At 33.3% G+C, this 19,248-nt stretch overlaps 1 protein-coding gene across 4 annotated transcripts in view; it reads left to right on the top strand.

Moving 5' to 3' along the window:
• The window catches only part of LOC127720964 (fibropellin-1-like), a 47,250-nt gene that overhangs the window by 7,456 nt on the left and 20,546 nt on the right, over positions 1 to 19,248 (top strand). The window contains exons 7-13 of one of the 4 annotated variants that reach the window (XM_052227701.1): positions 4,086 to 4,547; positions 5,862 to 6,011; positions 7,107 to 7,178; positions 8,829 to 8,991; positions 10,012 to 10,201; positions 10,621 to 10,715; positions 11,292 to 11,902. In XM_052227701.1, the coding sequence (XP_052083661.1) occupies positions 4,086 to 4,547; positions 5,862 to 6,011; positions 7,107 to 7,178; positions 8,829 to 8,991; positions 10,012 to 10,201; positions 10,621 to 10,715; positions 11,292 to 11,595 (1,436 nt within the window). In that variant the 3' untranslated portion in view covers positions 11,596 to 11,902. Of the gene's footprint in view, positions 1 to 4,085; positions 4,548 to 5,861; positions 7,179 to 8,828; positions 8,992 to 10,011; positions 10,202 to 10,620; positions 10,716 to 11,291; positions 11,903 to 19,248 lie in introns of those variants that run through there. The other 3 variants (XM_052227707.1, XM_052227692.1, XM_052227697.1) reach the window with 3 other exon arrangements.

Raw genomic sequence — 19,248 nt, 5'->3', positions numbered from 1 at the left:
CGAGATAGCGGTCCAGTTAGCAAAAGATGCAGCACAGGAGGCCGCAAGTCTAAATGACCAGTACAACGTCATAACAATGTCAGATGTGAAAGTTTTGTCAAGATGTCAACAAAACTTAAATGGCAAAATAGATGGACTAGAAGTGAAACTGGGAGACAACTACATGCATTAGTTCCTATTGTAGGTAAGACCTATCCACTTGATTATCCAGTTATAGGGTAAATCATGTCGGAATTTAGAACAGGCTACAATAGGCTTAATAAATACCGCCATCAGATAGGCCAATCCCTCACGCCATACTGCAAATGTGGTGAAGAAGAAAGCACAGAACATTTTCTACTTCACTATACGAGATACCACCAGGAACTAGAAGAAATGAAAAAACAGCTGGAGATACATAACATCCCAATAGATCTCCAGACCCTACTAGCACCAGCAAAGAAAGAGGCATACGAGAGAACAGCGAATATAATAGGAGAATATTTAAAGAGTTCAGGGCGATTCCAAGATAACCTTAGCGCTGAAGAATTCCGATCCTGCGCCTAAACAATTTAACCTAAGTATACAATGTGACATTACTCAGAGAAACTACAGTACCAAGCTGAAACAAGCTAGCACAAAGAGACCAGTTGTGTCAAACTATATATTGACCTAAGGATCAGGATCAGGAAAGAACAGAGAAAAATAGGCCAAAAAAAATAAAGAATAAAGAATAATTGGGTGGTGAATTATAAAGAACAGAGAATAAGGGAAAAAATGAATGAAGAATATAGAGAAATGTTCAATAAGGTTAATGCTCCGACCAACCAAATCGTAATAACGATCTTACAACTTCAACACTCTCAGGCGGTATTCACAGATTTGATCGAGTAGTTTGTGACTAAGACTATTCCTCTCTCAGTAAAAACTCATCAAAATCGATATCGTTTAATTATATAGACAGATATAAACGCCATATGCCCTTTTCACCGAATGTGCCCTACCAAATTAGACTTATCACCGGGTTTGTACTAACATGAGCAAAACGACGGGGCAACATGTGGAGCAGGATCTCCTTACCGTTCCGGAGCACCTGAGATCACCCCCAATTTTTGGTGGGGTCCGTGTTGCTCAGTCTTTGGTTTTCTATGTTGTGTTTTGTGTACTGCTGTTTGTTTGTCTTTTTCTTTTTAGCCATGACGTTGTCAGTTCAGTTTCGACTTGTGAGTTTGAATGTCCCTTTGGTATCATTCGCCTCTCTTTAAATAATAAAGAAATGAAGGGTCCCCCATAGGTATAACTCGAAATTTCGGGTTAATTTGCATAGTGCTCTGAATGCTTTTCCATGAAAACTAAATATCGAGTCTCGATGGTAAACCTTTACTATGCAAAAATTAAAAGGTTTGAATACAGTTTCAAAAACTTATCAAAGATTCCAGATTGCTTTAATTGTATTTAAGGAGTGTTATTAAGAGATGCATGCCCTGTCGACGCAGCTGGGTTCATTCTGCATTACATTTATATTACATGGTTCCGATTATTTCCAACCCATATTTTTCCTGTTTTAACCTGGACTTGTGATCCGATTATTTTTAACCCATATTTTTCTTGTGATATACTAGTACATGTATCATCTGAACATTGGTATGATAAATCTAAATATATTACTATAAAGTACGACTGACATTCTGGTATAACCAGATTTTTCTCGATTCCAACCTTTTCTACACAATAGATCTCTGAAATCGCATGATATGTGATGTTTGTATACTAAGGGGTCTTCTTTCACCACAAATATTCGAGAGTTTTGATTACTACAAAACAAATTATTTTCGCAGAAACATTTTTCATGTGCCATTTATAGTCGGCTTTGACATGATTCATTTTCGTAATAGATGGATGATCTAAGTTTGACATATCATCGACGATTTATAAATACGCGAAAGTAATTTTTTAAATTGATCTGCCGACAATTACAATTTTGGCGGTATCATCCCGATTTTCATGTCTCAACCCGAATCCCGATATCGGGTTTGTAACACAAACCAAAATTCCGATGTTTAAGTTGCGCGAATAAATCGCTCGCGAAATTTAATTGGTTACAGCATTTGCGCTTCGACGTGTGATAAATAACATTTGTACGCTAATATTTTCCCTCACCTTAGCAGCAATATTCAAACGCGTATGGAGTATACATTTCTCAACTCATTCGGTATTCAAGAGCTTGAAGCTGCTACTCAAACTTTGTATAACGTCATTGGTGTCAGAGAAAAATGAGCCTGGGTTTTGTTTCATTCTTTTTTTTCTCAAAAAGTTCATCGGAAAGTACAAAGACCTAATAGGTAAATAGCCAATGTCTTCCACACAAATTATACATGATGGTCTTGAGTTACAGATTCTAGTCGCTGACGTTGTGTATCATTTTATTTACTTAACAGCTTTACCTTTTTTAATCAACACTATTATGTTCCTATTGGTCGCAGGTCTCTTGACGTGGCTCGGTATTAGTACACTCAGCTACCGGGGTTTTGGATTTGGGCGTTACTGATGCGGCTTGGTAGTTTATCGTGAAAGTATATATGTTATTTATAGAATAACTAATCGAAGAATTCAAATAGAGAAAAATATTCAACGAGTGACCGAACAACACATTAATTCACGAATGCGCGTAGCGCATGAGTTAATTATCAGTGTTGTTCGGTCACGAGTTGAATATTTTTCGATATTTGAATTCTTTGATTAGTTATTCTTTTTATTACATTGGCAAATGGCTTTTTTTAATGAAATTAATGTAGAAAATGTAAGGAACTATATCTTTTTTCTACGCATTCACAATTTGTTTTGATCCGACGTTATCGACGTCTTGACAACGCCTATTGTTGTATGACGTCAGAGAGTGAAATAACCACGTTTATTTCACATGTGAAATTATCGGTTTTTATTTGACTGGGAAATCAATGTAATTCAATGCTACCAATGTAATAATATACTTTATTATATATGTTGTTGTTGTTATTATACTTTGATATACTGTTATACTATCAACTGTAACAAAACTTTTGTTGGCATCTTTGACAGATTTATGTCTTTGTTTGTTTGAATTTTTAAGTCAGTTGTTTTGTGTGTCAGTGATGTTGTATGTTAACACAGTTTTGGCTGCTGGATCCCAATTATTGCTACGTTAACAAATTATAATTATGTCTGTTTGGGATGCTCTCCCAAATTTGTTAATATAACGGAACTATATCAACTGTCACACAAGTGGGAGGTTTAGCTAGCTATAACATCAGGTTTAATCTACTTTTTTCATCAGAAAATGCTTGTACTCAGTCAGGAATATGAGAGTTGTTTCCCATTCGTTCCGTTGATATTGTCGTGCGTTTGATTTTGTCAGGTGTTATGGACTTCCCTTTTTTGAATTTACCTTGGTGTTCGGGAATTTTGTTAATGTTTTCTGTACATTTATATAATAAGGTACGTTGAGATGATTATTGAATTGAAATTGGTAGTCTACCTTCATATTTGACACAGGAGGAAAATGGTCCTTTTCTGGAGCATGCTTATAGATGTTTATATCTTTAAGATCTCGTTTTTTCCAGACGTGATTTAGGATGACATAAGTATTATCTTAAAAATTAAGTTGAAATATGAACAGAAACACTTATGAATATTATCATAATTGGTAAGTACGTAGGTCATATTTCTGTTTTTTGGAAAACTGCAATCCGAAAAAGAAATGTACTTAAACAGACACATATATAACCCACAGACATTTTTTCTACATATTTATTTTGATATTTTACTGCTCAGTTTATTTGTTCAAGCGGATGACCATTGCTTTTAAAATATTGTCTGAATTTTGGCTTCGGTATTTGAGAAAAGATTCAAGATTTATGCCTTACTTCATTTTGTTTCTTTTTACTCATAGGTGTTTTGCGTCCTCGAGCTCTGGTTTATTCTGCTTATGAATAGTGATTTGTTTTTGGTGATACTATATTTTCAATATTTTGTTATTTCTTTTGATGAAAATTGATTTATAATCTCAAGTCTAGATTCATAAAACAAATTAGATATATTAGTACCTAAAATATATTGTGCTATTCCAGGTCTAAAATGCGAGAATGAGATAGACGAGTGTGCCAGCTTTCCTTGTAAGAACAACGGGACATGCGTAGACCTTATAAACAACTACACATGCACGTGTCCATATGGTTACAGTGGCGAAGATTGTGACTCGTTAACTGACTTATGTAAGAAAAATCCTTGTTTGAGTAACAGCACATGCATGATGGACCCTAACGACGTTAAGTTCCATTGCGAGTGTGGTAAGGGTTGGAGTGGTCATCTATGTGGGACTGATGTAAATGAATGTGAAAGTAATAAGTGCCAACATAAATCAACGTGCGAAAACACGATCGGTAGTTTTCGATGCCACTGTACGGATGGCTGGACTGGAGCTGAATGTGAAGAAGATGTTGATGAATGTGTAAATGTCAACTGTTATGGAAACTCAACGTGTCAAAATACAAATGGGTCATTTTATTGCTCATGTGAAGCGGGTTTCTCAGGTTAGTACACAACACAATCTGTCATATTTTGTGTTTTACTGATGAGTTCGTCAAGAAGTTTTCGTTTTTATCCAACTATTGTGCAACGAGGTCTTTTCGATTTAAGTAAGATGCACTATTGAATACATTCTAAATATTTCTTATAAGTGAGGAGATGTAGATAAAGTTTCACTTTGAGGGGCAGAAAGTTGGATGAAAACTTAACATTTTAGAGGTCTGTATAGAAATACTAAATTGTCGTTCACATCGTTAAGCAAGATTAAAATCGTTTAAATATGCTCATAACAAAGCATTTTTTTTCTAAATGTTTCACACATATCACTTTTCCGACACCAGATTCATATTTGAATAAACGGTTTAGGTACTTCATAATTGAGTTTACCATAAAATACTTTAATTTTTGTATTGAGACATGCTATCAATAGAAATAAGAAGATGTAGTATGAGTGCCAATGAGACAACCCTCCATCCAAGTCACAACGTGTAAAAAGTAAACAGGCTTAAGCAGGTTTAAACGTTTTAACAGGCGCCAACCTTCACCCTACCCTAAAATATTATGTGTAAAATTACAACATAGAAAGACACACTATAAAATATCAATTAAAATGGCTTAACTCAATCAAAAAGACATATTAACAATAACCAGTAAACATACACTAAACGAATGCATTTGATCTATGACACAATGTCAATAAGACAACTATAACCTTGGACAAAATGGCGTTAAATATAATTACGTACACAGGTAAATTTAAATATAATAATTTTGTTGTTAGGAGTACGGAGATATTTAATACAAAATAAATAAATTTGTTGTTCATAGTACGAGAACAGCAGTGAAAATTTAACGTCATTCTAAATACTTACCAAAGGTGGTACATATTAAAAATAGTGAAACGAGATATAACACAAAATAAGTAAACATTGAATAACAAAAATGCATTGCAAATTGTGTAACAGGTCGAATTAACACAAAAGTACGATTTGAGAGTACTCACAGTTACTGAAAGATAGTTAAAAGCCAGAAACAATTGATAATAAAATCATGCATCAGAGACTAAAATCAACTAAAACACATCCCAAGGTCTATATGTTACTGCTTAATGTCCACCTTCATATATTTTGTTTTCTGAACGACCTGTCTGTTGATTGTTAGTGTCTCTTAACTTTGGTGATGCCAGTCAATCTTTTTGTTTTATATATTACACGTTTTCTACATGACTATGAATAGAATGTTGAAAGAAAATATAAATAAACTCATCATAGATTCCAGGATTAAAAATTTTCTTGATTGATTACTGGTTCTCTTTCCAGGACAGCTCTGCGAAGTCGATGTCGACGAATGCAACAGTTCACCATGTTTGAACGGTGCTATTTGTCAAGATAGAATAAATGGGTTCGTTTGTGAATGTGCGAAAGGTTACACTGGATTGAAATGCCAAAAGGAGATCGACGAGTGCAAAGGTAATCCTTGTCTTCATAACGGCTCTTGTTATGATTTAGTTGGTGCATTTATGTGTTTCTGTACTGGGAGTTGGACTGGTCACATATGTAATGTTGACATAAATGAATGTGATAGCAGCCCTTGTCGTAATGGCGGGATGTGTGTTAACACAAATGGTAGCTATTATTGTCAGTGTTCTGATGCGTGGAATGGCTCATTTTGTCAATCTGACGTTAATGAATGCGAAGCCGATGCTTGTAAAAATAGAGGGGTATGTAAGAACACTGATGGTGGGTTTCTGTGCACATGCGCTGATGGATTTTCTGGATCCAAATGTGAAATTGACATCAATGAATGCGCAAGTTTTCCATGTTTACACGGGGGCGTTTGTGAAGATAAAATTAATGGGTTTGAATGCGAATGTAAATGGGGATATACTGGAAAGCTTTGCAATAAAGAGATAGACGAATGTTTAGGAAATCCTTGTCTTAATAACGGCTCTTGTTATGATTTAGTCGGTGCATTTATGTGCTATTGTACAGAGGGTTATTCAGGTAACGTATGTGATCTTGATATCAATGAATGTCACAGTAGTCCTTGTCGTAATGGTGGAATTTGTGTTAACACAAATGGAAGCTTTTATTGCCAGTGTCCAGATGCCTGGAATGGATTATTTTGTCAATATGACGTCAATGAATGCGATGACGGCATTTGTAAAAATGGAGGGGTATGTAAGAATAAAGATGGTGGATATAGCTGCATGTGTGCTGATGGGTTTTATGGAACAACATGTGGCGAAGATATCAATGAATGCATTCAGGATCCATGTGCAAATGGGTCTACATGCTTGAACGTTATTGGGAGTTTCCAGTGCCAATGTTTGCATGGCTTTACGGGAAGAGATTGTTCCGAAAATATAAATGAATGTTCTTCACAACCATGCCATGGAAATGCAACATGCATTGATGAATTAGGACAATTCAAATGCGTTTGTCCTCAATACTATGAGGGACCAATATGCGCAGATGCAATCGAACCTTGTAAAAACATAACTTGTTCAAACAACGGACTTTGCGTTGCATCTAATAATTCAGGTTTATGTCATTGTCATACAGGTTTTAGAGGAAAACATTGTGAACAACAAATATTACCGTTTCAAATTGAAGACAGCGGGCTAGTATGTAACGGTATGTTCCCTGTATATTTTTGCTTGCATACAAATATCGAAACGACTAAAAGGACACTATTCATATTCGAGCTTCAAATACATACTCTCAGAGTATATTGAATATTTCGTTTTATTCTGTATTCTTTTACTTTTTGTAATTAAGTGTAGCAAGTCACAATGTCAGCTTTTCTCACTGGTGCCGTCACAATACTCTCAAATAACTGCATATCATGGTATTTTCTTGTCTATTCTTCTTATTCTTTGCACATACACGAGTATGACTGTTTGTAGAAGTATATATATGTCTTGGTCCTTCCATTTCTAAATATTTCTCTTAATTTTAGCATCTTCTTCTTCGTCTCTATGTTATGACTGAATGTTCTAAATCATATGAAATATGACAATTATTTTTTTTATTTCACTATAATCTATATCGACTAACATGTTTATGAGTCAAGTTGCAGGATAGTACAAATTTTGTTTGTATTAAATGATTGAAATTAATAGAAACTTTCACAAGATAAGTATATTATGAAGAGCGTTTTTTGCGTCATATGAGCTTCTTTTTTGGATTCGAGCGTCACTGATGAGTCTTTTGTAGACAAAACGCGCGTCGGCGTAAATATAAAATTTAATCCTGGTATCTATGATGAGTTTATTTACAACCACTGGGTCGATGCCACTGCTGGTGGAGTTTTAATTCCCCGAGGGTATCACCAGCCCAGTAGTCAGCACTTCTTCTGTGCTGACATGAATTATCATTGATATGGTCATATTTATAAACAAACTGTTTACAAAACTTTTGAATTTTTGAAAAACTAAGGCCTTTCTACCCCAGGAATAGATTACCTTAGCTGTATTTGGCAAAACTTTTAGGAATTTTGGTCCTCAATGCTCTTCAACTTCGTACTTTATTTGGCCTTTTACTTTTTTTGATTCGAGCGTCACTGATGAGTCTTTTGTAGACGAAACGCGCGTCGGCTTAAATATAAAATTTAATCCTGGTATCCATGATGAGATTATCTATAATTACAGCATTAATCGTACATATGTTTTCCTATTTCTTTCGAGAGGCAAGGGCCATTTTGATTTAAGAAATGCTTTTTGAGAAAAATATTAATTTTTATCCGAAATTGCTGAGGTAGAAGTCGGATAATTTAAAGGTTAAGTCACCCGAATCAAGCATTTTCATCGGTGAATAAGTAATATACTACCTATATTTTTTTTCAAATTTGAATTGAACAGATGAGTTTGAAGAAAATCGATTAACACGTGAATGGGTTATGTTTTAAAACACATGATCATGTATCACAACATATATTTGGGCATTGACATTTGTCTAATTAATATCTGTAAAATCTATTTCTATCTTTCACTGGTGTGCATGCTTAGTTCAAATGATTGGTGTCAATATTGTGATTTTGTTTGAACGCAGCTGTTGTTGTGGTCTGGAGGTTGAATTTATATTCATATGTTAACACATAAGTTATCAAGTTTCCTAATACCTTGAAATATAATTGAAACGAAAGAAGGGAAGAGAAAACACTAAAATGATAAAGTGATCATACTTCAAAATTTATTATATACATCTAGTTTGAGTTTACCTTTAACACGAAAATAAGCCTGTGTATGTTTTAGATTATGATTTATCTTTCAAAATTTATTTCAGGTGTTAATGATCAATTTGTGATTTATCTTGACCAAAAAGTTACACCGGCTGTTAGAAAGGAGATTGTTTCAAGAGTAAAACATCTTATAAATAAATATGCTGGATATGGCGTAGATTCTTTGGATATATATGGATCAGCAGAATGGCTAAAGAACAATGAAGGGTATACATCATATTTTTCTTTGCGGAATGATTTTTAGCATAAAGCAGTGTATTAGTCTTATGAATGAATATGTTGCCTTCAGGCAAAGTAAATGAGTTTATATATAATCCTACAACAACTATGAAACATTGACCATTTTTTATGGAGGCTCGTCTGGTCCTCAAGCTCCTTGACTAAACAATTGTGGGTTTCCATTGTGAAAGTTATTCAAGAACTGCGTGTTATGTGTTCTGAAATTAATAGTATGCATTTATACAAATAACTTAATTAACTTGCGACTCTTTATTTTCTGTAAGTACACATACTGAAATAACACTGCAGAAAGAAAAAAAAAATATTCATAAATTTCATGCATTCAAAGCGCTTTTCAGGATCTACCCTCAACAGGAACGCGCAAAACCGAATATCTGAAAGCAAAGGATGTATAAAAACAGAAACAGTTGAAGAACTATATGATCTAAAAGAACATAACATAAAAGTAAAATCCATCAATCTACGATCAACTTTACGTGAGGGAGTTGAAACCGTAGTTTCTTAAAAATATATAAATGTATCTATGATGAGTTGATTTATAAATGGACAATTTAAGAAAGGTTTGTTATAAATCATGTCAGCACTGAAGTACTGACTACTAAGCTGATGATACCCTGGGGGACTGATAGCCCACCAACACCGGTCTCGACCCAGTGCTGTAAAAAAGGAAAACAATACTTTATGAATTTCATGCGGCTGAAGCGTTTTTCTGGATTTACTATCTAGCACTAACACTAAAAGTTCGAATGGTCGGTGCTAGTACTAAAACTTAGATCGGTTGACAAAAGAGACATATAGCTCCATGGCCAAAATAAAACAGATGAAATGACAACTAGACACAATACACTTCACAGAAATCTAACGATTTAGCAACAAAATTTTCGCCGAAAACTCTAGGTTCAATTCCCGTGCATAAATCATATGGTTTATGACTACAAAAATAATTTTCAGAACGAAATGTTATCGATTTTGTTTGATTTCTTTCAGAGACATGGTATCCAATGTTTCTTTATCTTTATCAATCAACGGTACAAAAGTATGCGGAGAAAACTTAGAAGAATTAAGAAGCCTTATGACAAAAGGTGAAAATGATTTTCCATTTAAGTTGTACAATGGAAGTATTGCTGGCTTGAGACAACCAGAAGCCATTGTCGAACGGCAAAAGATGCCAAAGAAGGTATGCAAACTATATTTAATGTTTTGTTGAAATGTATTGGTCTTTAAAAGTACAAAGTAAGCTTCTTTAATTAAGCCTTTTTCCGCTTATGTTATTTAATTGTTGGAGAAAAAAACACCCTCCAAAATTCCACTTTAACAGCATGCACTGTGTACTCGCACTGTCAACGTATATTTGTCCCGCCTCACGTTGTCGTGGAAGCTGTGTTATAAACAAATATTCTATACCGTTTTTTCCGTTAGGAATAAATACTGTAATATGTGTTCCAGTGGAAATAATATTCTATATTTTATCAATTACATTTTTCGTTGTTTCATTTTAAATCAGTTTGTACATTTTGTAGCATGAATACGAATATTAATGTCAAGTATAACATTTAAGCCTGGTATCTATGATGAGTTTATTTCGAATCATTTCAGGCATGGTTTAAAGACAATTGGTATTTACTAATGATTGCAGTTGGATTGGTAGTCTTGATAGCTATAGTACTTTTTGTTCTACTTAGATATAATCGGTAACTACCTGTAGTCCATAAATTGCATTTTTTTTCTTTGTAATTCTGTTTTTCCTTCTTCTTGAAATGTTTTTTATCTATTAAAGTAAAATATAATTCTGTTCATCTAAAATTTTTCCATAATTGATTTGTTATCTGCTCATGTCATTTTTTATGCTTTTACTTTTATTTTTATAGGAATAACCTATTGCGAGAATTGTTTTTGTTTACAAGTCTTATTTACAGTGATATTAAATTGAAAAGAATATAAATACGTTTTTTTTTTAAATTGCGATGACATTACTTACCATTAAACGATTTCAACTGACACCGTAAAGTACATGTACTACCTTCTAAATTAACTGTTTGGATTGGACTTGTCAAGACTATCACGTTGTCGTGAACAACGTCGTTAATGGAACAATATTTGTTTGTGATGCAACGTCATTGTTGACACAGGTTTATCAGAGAGTTTATTTGCCGTTAAACTAGGCGTAAACAAATTTTAACATTTCTTTCTTTAGTTCCTTTCTATTCTCCCCTGATTGATGGTGATACATATATATTAATATAATGTCCACATTTCTATATCTGTAGTAAAAAACAACGACATGTCAGTAATGGACAATCATATATGGACAACACATTTCAATGGCAGCCAGGACATGGAGCAATGAACACGTTACCATCATTAGCATTTGATAATGACATTTACCAGAGTGCTACACCAGAACATCAGTTGACATTCCGTCCACAAGATAAGACGTTCCGTACAGACCAGACACAAGTAGAAGAACAGCCATTGACTTTTGAAAATGACATTTATCGAAGGGCAACACAAGAAGAACAGGATAATTTAATGAATTCTAATTTTGCTAATTTTGAAGATGCTTTTCAGTGACTCATTAACATCCCATTTTGAAATTTCATATGCAACGCTATCACATGTAAATATCTTCATGGACAATAATATATCATGATAAATGTAGAGTAATATATTTTGGTTTTGTTTCATTTAAGATGTCGATATTGATGTTTTCTCTTTCATTTTAAGAAAAAAAACCCAGAACACATATTGTTATTATTAATGTATCTCTTCTAATTATCGCAAAAAAAAAACAAACATGAAAACGCTTTCAGATAACAAATTATGGAAATTCATTGTTTCGAAAATTAGAGTTCAGTCAAAAATAAAAAAAAAAGTCTTTCACCATGTGTACAAGTTACTTTCTTTTTCATTATTTACTTACGATTTATTAAACTTGAAAATGAGATATTGTCTCACAGAAAGAAGATGAGATATTGTCTCACAGAAAGAAAATGAGATATTGTCTCACAGAAAGTTTCGTGGATTTCTTAATCAAAATATCCATAACAATAAAAGGTATGTAAAATCTCATTAGGCACTTGAGTAAAAAAATTTGGAAGGCTAAATGAAACACGAAGTTGAAGAACATAGCAAGCCAAAAATTCAGAAAAGTTGAGTCAAGTACGACTAAGGACATCTTTGTCAGGGGTTAGAAAAACCTTAGTGCTTCTAATAATACTAACTTTTATAAACCGACAATTTACTGAAAATGAACATATCAATGAAATAATTCTATGATGAGTTTACTTACAACCACTGGGTCCAGGCCACTGCTGGTGGAGGTTTCCTCCCCGGGGTATCACAAGCCAAGTAGTCAACACTTCTGTGTTGACATGAATTATCATTGATATGGTCATAATCATAAATTAACTGTTAACAAAACTTAGAATTTTCGAAAAACTAAGGAGTTTCACCCCAGGAACAGATTATCATAGCTGTATTTGGCAAAACCTTTCGGACATTTGGGTCCTCAATGCTTTTCAATTTCGTACTTTAATGAGATTTTTTAACCTTTTGATTCGAGCGTCACTGATTAGTCTTTTATAGACGAAACGATCTATTATTCATGTCAACACTACTGGATTGCTGATACCCTTGATTATGAAACGTCCGTCTGCAGTGTCATCGACCAAGTGATAAAAACTCATCAAAGGTACCAGTCATATAACGTGTTACGGTTGACGCGCTTTGATCTACATAATATGCATCAGAGGAGCTTGCATTGCAGTCTGAAATAAAAGACGTCATCACTTTATAAATTTTGTGCGTCACCAGGAACGCTCAAAACCTACATTTCAAAGCAGGGGATGTATAAATACTTTGGGAACTATATGAAAAAAAAAACACAAAAAGAAGGGCCAAACCTATATAAGGTCAACTTTACCTGAAGAAGTTTGAACCTTCATTAACATACCAAGAGAAAAACTCTTGGGGAATCACATGGACTCCAAACGGAGAGCGATTAGGTTCGTCGACAGCATATTATCATCCCATGTTATGCATGCATCACCCGCCATACGAGCATTTCAGGTAAGTTATACATATAGTGAGAGTCCTAATTTTGGGCACATTCAATTGAGGTATTACAGTATACGTGCGAAGCACTGTTTTTTGTATTATCCAGTACTGAACCATTATAATTCTATACCGTAAATGTCTACCTATCACCGTATGGCACGGGACATAATGTGCAAGTCTACCAAAATCAACAAATATGACTTGCACATACCCATACAATATAATCAAAACATTACGGTCTGGTAAAATTGCGCACATATTTGAAATTTGAAATAGTTGCTAGTATATATCAAATTTGCTGTAGTTTCTCATAAGATTAAAAGCTTAAAACGCATTGGTTGTATTAAATCGCATTTAATCATATTGTAGTAAAAATCTCTGAGGAAAAACTTTACGATATCTTCAATTATTTTGTTTATGATAAAAATAAAATCTATTGATAAAACTCACATACTGTAAATAATACTAAAGGAAACAGTTTAATGTTAAAGAATATTGCAACTCTTTATACTGATTAAAATAAGTGACACATTTACAAAATTCCCTAACTCTTATACAAATTAGTGAACAAGGAGTGGCGATGGCATGCTCCAGGAAGTGTACATAAAAGTATCAGTAAAAATACCCCAGAAGATTTTATCAAAAAACGTTTTTCCCGAATAAATCTTCCTGTTTATAATAAATTTTTATTTCTCCCAGATGACGAAGTGTTGTTTACATAGATAAATGTCTCATAGATAAATGGTTTTGATTTTCGATCATGTTACTTTCTTTTGGATAAACCCAGATGTTTATTTAATACAATTGCTGAATTTAGAATCTAAAATTTTGCAATCAAAATGTTTCATTTGAATTTCCCTAGAACTGAAACAGTTGCTACGGGGCGGTTGGTAACCTACACGACTGACAGTTCACTAGCGATGGTACCGACTTACTGATAGAAGCAAATTTGTGCTGTTGTGAAATTGAAGAAATATATAGTTACAAACAAATAACAATAGAAAGTGTATCTTGTTGCAAAAGATTTGCCTTTGATATCGTGATTTCTGCAGCTTTAGCTCCTCTAGGACTGTAGTAGGGTGAACAAGAGAATTCTAATGAAGCGACTTTACCAAACTTTATTTCAGTATGATGCATTTTTAATAGCCGACTAGTCATTTCAATATTAAAGCAATTATATATAAAAAGAAGATGGGGTATGATTGCCAATAAGACAACTCTCCACATAATATCAAATTACACAGAAATTAACAACTATAGGTCACCGTACGGCCTTCAACAATGAGTAAAGCCAATACCGCATAGTCAGCTATAAAAGGTCCCGAAATGACAAATGTAAAACAATTCAAACGAGAAAACTAACGGCCTAATTTATGTACAAAATAATGAACGAAAAACAAATATGTTACACAGCAACAAACGACAACCACTGAATTACAGGTTCCTGACTTGGGACAGGCATATACAGAATGTGGCGAGGATAAACTAGTTAGATGGCGCCAAAACCTCCCCCTAACCCAGGACAACAACAGCACAACACAAGAACACACTATACAAAACAATAAACGAAAAACAAATATGATAAACAGCAAAAAACAACAATCACCATTCAATTACAGGCTCCTGACATAGAATGTGGCGGGGTTAAACTAGTTTGAAGGCGCCAACCATCCCCCTTACCTGGACAGTGGTGTAACAGTACAAAATAAGAACAAACTATAAAAATAATTGAAAAAGGCTTAACTCATCAGATGAATACAAATAGAAATACATATATGTTCTTTTTTACCTGGAACCATAACTACATAGTTACGCAATGCTCGTTAAGTTGGTTCAATTCAATATAATATAAATAATTTAATTATGTAACAGTATTTCCTTCTCAGTGTCATTTGTTTTGGATATCCTTTTTTATTTGGATGTTTTGTTTTCTATTTTAGAGGAGAACTCTGGGAACTATACTTCTGTTTTTTTAAGAGTATTTCCCATTCCTCAAGTTAATATGAATCCTACTAGTGATTTATGAAGATAAAAAAAAACGAATTTAAATCGATAATTTATACACAGAAAAGCAATTCTAGTATATGAAAATGTACAAAAAGTCAGTTTAAATATCATTAATCCAAGTTATATACATACACGTGTGATATGACTGATTTCAATGCATGTGCATGGGTGTGAATACATTCGAAATCTTTAACGGAATAACACCGATCATATCGAAAATGCGACAATAGTCTGCTTACTATGTGCTTTACTTGGTGTGTGATATTGATATCCTATCTAGTTGCAAATTTCACGACAAGGAAAATGTCAAACTTAAAACTGACCAATGGCAAAATTAAAATCAAAACACGTATACTATGGATTCTAAAGGACAACTGAAAATGTTTTGGTGGAATAATTTGCAGTAACACTTAGCAAAAGTACCTGTATATATATTCCATGATACATATATCAGCTAAGACAGGTAAACATTATAGGCTAACGCATTTATATGCTTGCCATGGCATTTTCAGCTTGTTTTCGACTTGTGAGTTTGAATATCCCTTTGATATCTTTAGTCTCTCTTTTTCCACTCACCATTTACAAGTCGACAAAAGACGACCCAAACTCATTTGTTTTTTTTTTCTGTTTTTTTGCAAAGATACTAGTACTAGTTTTTGAAATTTATTTTCATTTTTTCGTCAGACGAGTCTCTAGAATTAGGCACATTATTTTGTCTCTGTAATGTTCTGAATTTCACGCTCACTGGGGTTTCTTAGACATGTTGGACGTAAACAATCATAAATAATGATAATTTGTTTTGATTCATCGTCATTTGTTTCATTCACTAACACGTTTTTTGTCATGTTTAAATACATACCGTCAACTGCATGTTGTGTTACATTTCTACATGACTTCAAGGTGATCAAATTTTTATCGCAACGACTGGAACGACTTATAAAAAGGTACACTAAAAATTGATGTCAATGAAAAAATTAAACTACTTAAAACAACATTTCAATCATTTGTAATTTTAAAGGCGTGGTTTACCTTAGGTTTAACTGTCTGTTCTGTGTATGCCCATTTGGTATTGATTACGAGCTATGTATTTGGCTTTTAGAACTTTTAGTTTTGAGGGAATGAAAATGAATCGGGTATTGAAGGCAGTTTTTGCCTGTTGTTCTGTCAATATTTTTCTGTAATTAATGTTATTATTTTCAATTTGTGTATTATTCTATAAACATGTGTGCTCAGTGATCACTTATTCAGTATCTATCGTTTATATCGTGACATTTTGGCTGAGTGTTGATTCAAATAGCTAGTGATCCATGCATATCAGAGGACTCCTAGTTACTCGGGCTCACTCCTTTTGGAGTTAATGCGGTTCCCTCAGTCTTTGTTTGCCTTGATTTGTCTTCTAATTCGAATTATGAGATTTGAATATTGGTGAAAACTCATCAAAGATACCAGGCTTATTATTTGGTACGCCAGACTCGCGTTTCGTCTACAGAAGTCTCATCAATGGCGCTCGAATAACTACTGTTGCCTATATTTATATTGCGGAGAAAAAGAAGACTGGAGAACTAAAGAAATGAAAATCATAATCGACTTTGCATTTCATATTAAATAGATATAACATGCATAATGCCGTGGAAATAACAACTCCTTAACAAAAATATCCATTATTGAAGATTATTATAAAATGTCTTCACATTTAGAGCCCGACGACTTTTGGTTCAATCTCTGTGGAGATCAAGTTGTCCTTCGGTTCGAATTTTCGATGTGCTTTTTAATAATGGCTTGAAATAAATCATTGTTAAACCCACAAAAAGGTGTGTACAAACTAAGTTAAAAATTTTGGCATAAATATAAGGTCACAAGAACTGATTAGGATCTCAAAATGTTTCTTGTGATAACCTAATACGGCAATAGTAAATACTTCATTTTTATATAAGCTTCGAGTTGAAAATTACAAATTATTCTCTATAATCCGAACTAAGATGGAAAACATTCAATTTTTATTTGAACTGGTTGTATTTGATCGTTTACAATTTTTGTTTCATGTTACCAATCAACAAAATAAGTAAGAAGAAAAACATATTATGCAAATAAAATAAAAGTTGTTTTTTAATAATAATGTACGCTTTTATAACGCAAATGTGAAAGGTTATTTCTATTTTCAAAATGACTGGAATAGAAAAATAATCAACTGTTAATACTGATGTCACAATTTTGGTGGATCATTATGTTTTTATTCACTTTTACCACAAGCTACTATCATATAAAGGTACAAAGACGTTTTGACGATTTTTTTTCAACTACAAACAAAACAAAGGGTTTCATATTTGCCAACAATGATTGTATAATGTTGCTCTATTCATTATCGTCCTCCACTCCTTCTCCTCTCCTCCTCATCATCCTCCTTCTCTCCTCCTCCTCCTCCTCCTCCTCCTCCTCCTCATCATTATCATCATCATCATCATCATCATCATCATCATCATCATCATCATCATCATCATCATCATCATCATCATCAACTTGCTTGAATTTCCGTTCACAAGGTGTCATAGTACCTACATTTTTGTGTACAATGTTACTTCATGGATGATGAATTACCAAGATATTGCCGCTGGCTATTTTGGAATATCATGTTGTGTCCTAAATTAAAAACAAAATGTTTGTAATTAGTTTTCACATAGATTTTTATCCATCCTGCTATTCAAATCTTTGATTTAAAAAAATATTTTTGATAATTACAAATTTCTGTCATTTAAAAAAGAAATAGCAAATATGGTCCTAAATACGTTGATTAGTGTACAACGCTATCTTATAATGGCGGTACTTTATCATCCATCATGCAATTAATTTTGTACACATAAAGCAAAAATGTACTATGAAACCTTGTGAAGGGAAATCTATGGAACTTGATGATTATAGATCTATTTCATCATGAATTGAAATACCGTGATAATGTTTATAGGTTACGTGCCAAATCAATATATATTCTAATAAAATTTTGAGTTTTTACTTAAAAAAAACCAAAACAAACTATAGTATTTGATCTTTTGGTTGTTGCTTTCTAATGCGTATCCGCTAGACTTTATATAATTCGTGTCTATGTGTGTTGGCGTTTGTTTTTGTTGCTCTTTGGTGTTCCTGTTGTTCCTTTGTTTTCCTCTTATAGTTGATGTGTTTCCCTCGGTTGGTTTGTAACCCAGATTTGTTTTCTCTCAATCGATTTATGACTTTTGAACACCGGTATACTTCTGTTGCCTTTATTTACATGTATCTATATTTTACATACTTATTATAGTTTTAATTTTGCAGTGAATTTATTTTGTCATCTTAACATGTACCATGTAAAGAATGTAGCAAGACACCGCTCTATATCGATACACACTAGCAGCTACCATCTTTTCATTCTGGAGTCAAGGACCTTATAGAATCACATAATTTTATGTGAGAATGACCTATAAACCGCCAATGTCCCAAATTGTGTTTTCTGAATTTATAAACTATGATCTGGTAAATCACTGTCACAAAATGAACAAATATGATAGCTATTATACTTGTGAGTAAATTTACAAAACAGTAAACTTAGTTAATGAACTCCGATTTACAAACGCCTGTGATACAAGTTGTCAACCAAAATAAACTAACAATATACCAAATAAAAGATTTTTTGAGTTGTAAATATGTGCTAAATTGGATAGTCTATGAAAAGGTAAATACTTTGAAATTAAGTGCTTAGGGCAAGCTCCTCGCTCTAAATTTCATGGTACATACCTTTTCATAGATTAACCTTTACTTTGAACACACAATGTTATTCTAAAATAGCCAGGAACACTTTTTAATTTTTAATATCTTGATTACGATACATTGAAATCTTACTCTTGTGATCTTTCATGCATAGTTACTTAGTACACGGGAAAAGTATGTATTATGAAACTTAGAAGCCAAATTCAAGCAATTTGATTGGACGAGAAGTTGTAAGTATGTGCTAACTTTAGGATTTATAAAAGGATATATAACAAGAAGTCAATTATAAAACTCACAACAAAATTTATTAAAAAACATCCCTAAGTACTTTTCTGAAGTAAATCTATATAAATATGGGGCGCACTTTCCAATTAGAAAGCAGCCGTTTAATAACCTACAGTATAATTCAATTATTTTAATAAA

The sequence above is a fragment of the Mytilus californianus genome, unplaced genomic scaffold, assembly GCF_021869535.1.
Source record: "Mytilus californianus isolate M0D057914Y unplaced genomic scaffold, xbMytCali1.0.p SCAF_1, whole genome shotgun sequence".
NCBI classification, from domain to species: domain Eukaryota; kingdom Metazoa; phylum Mollusca; class Bivalvia; order Mytilida; family Mytilidae; genus Mytilus; species Mytilus californianus.
Note: the sequence above shows the minus strand (reverse complement) of the source record. Positions and strands in the feature narration are given on the sequence as shown.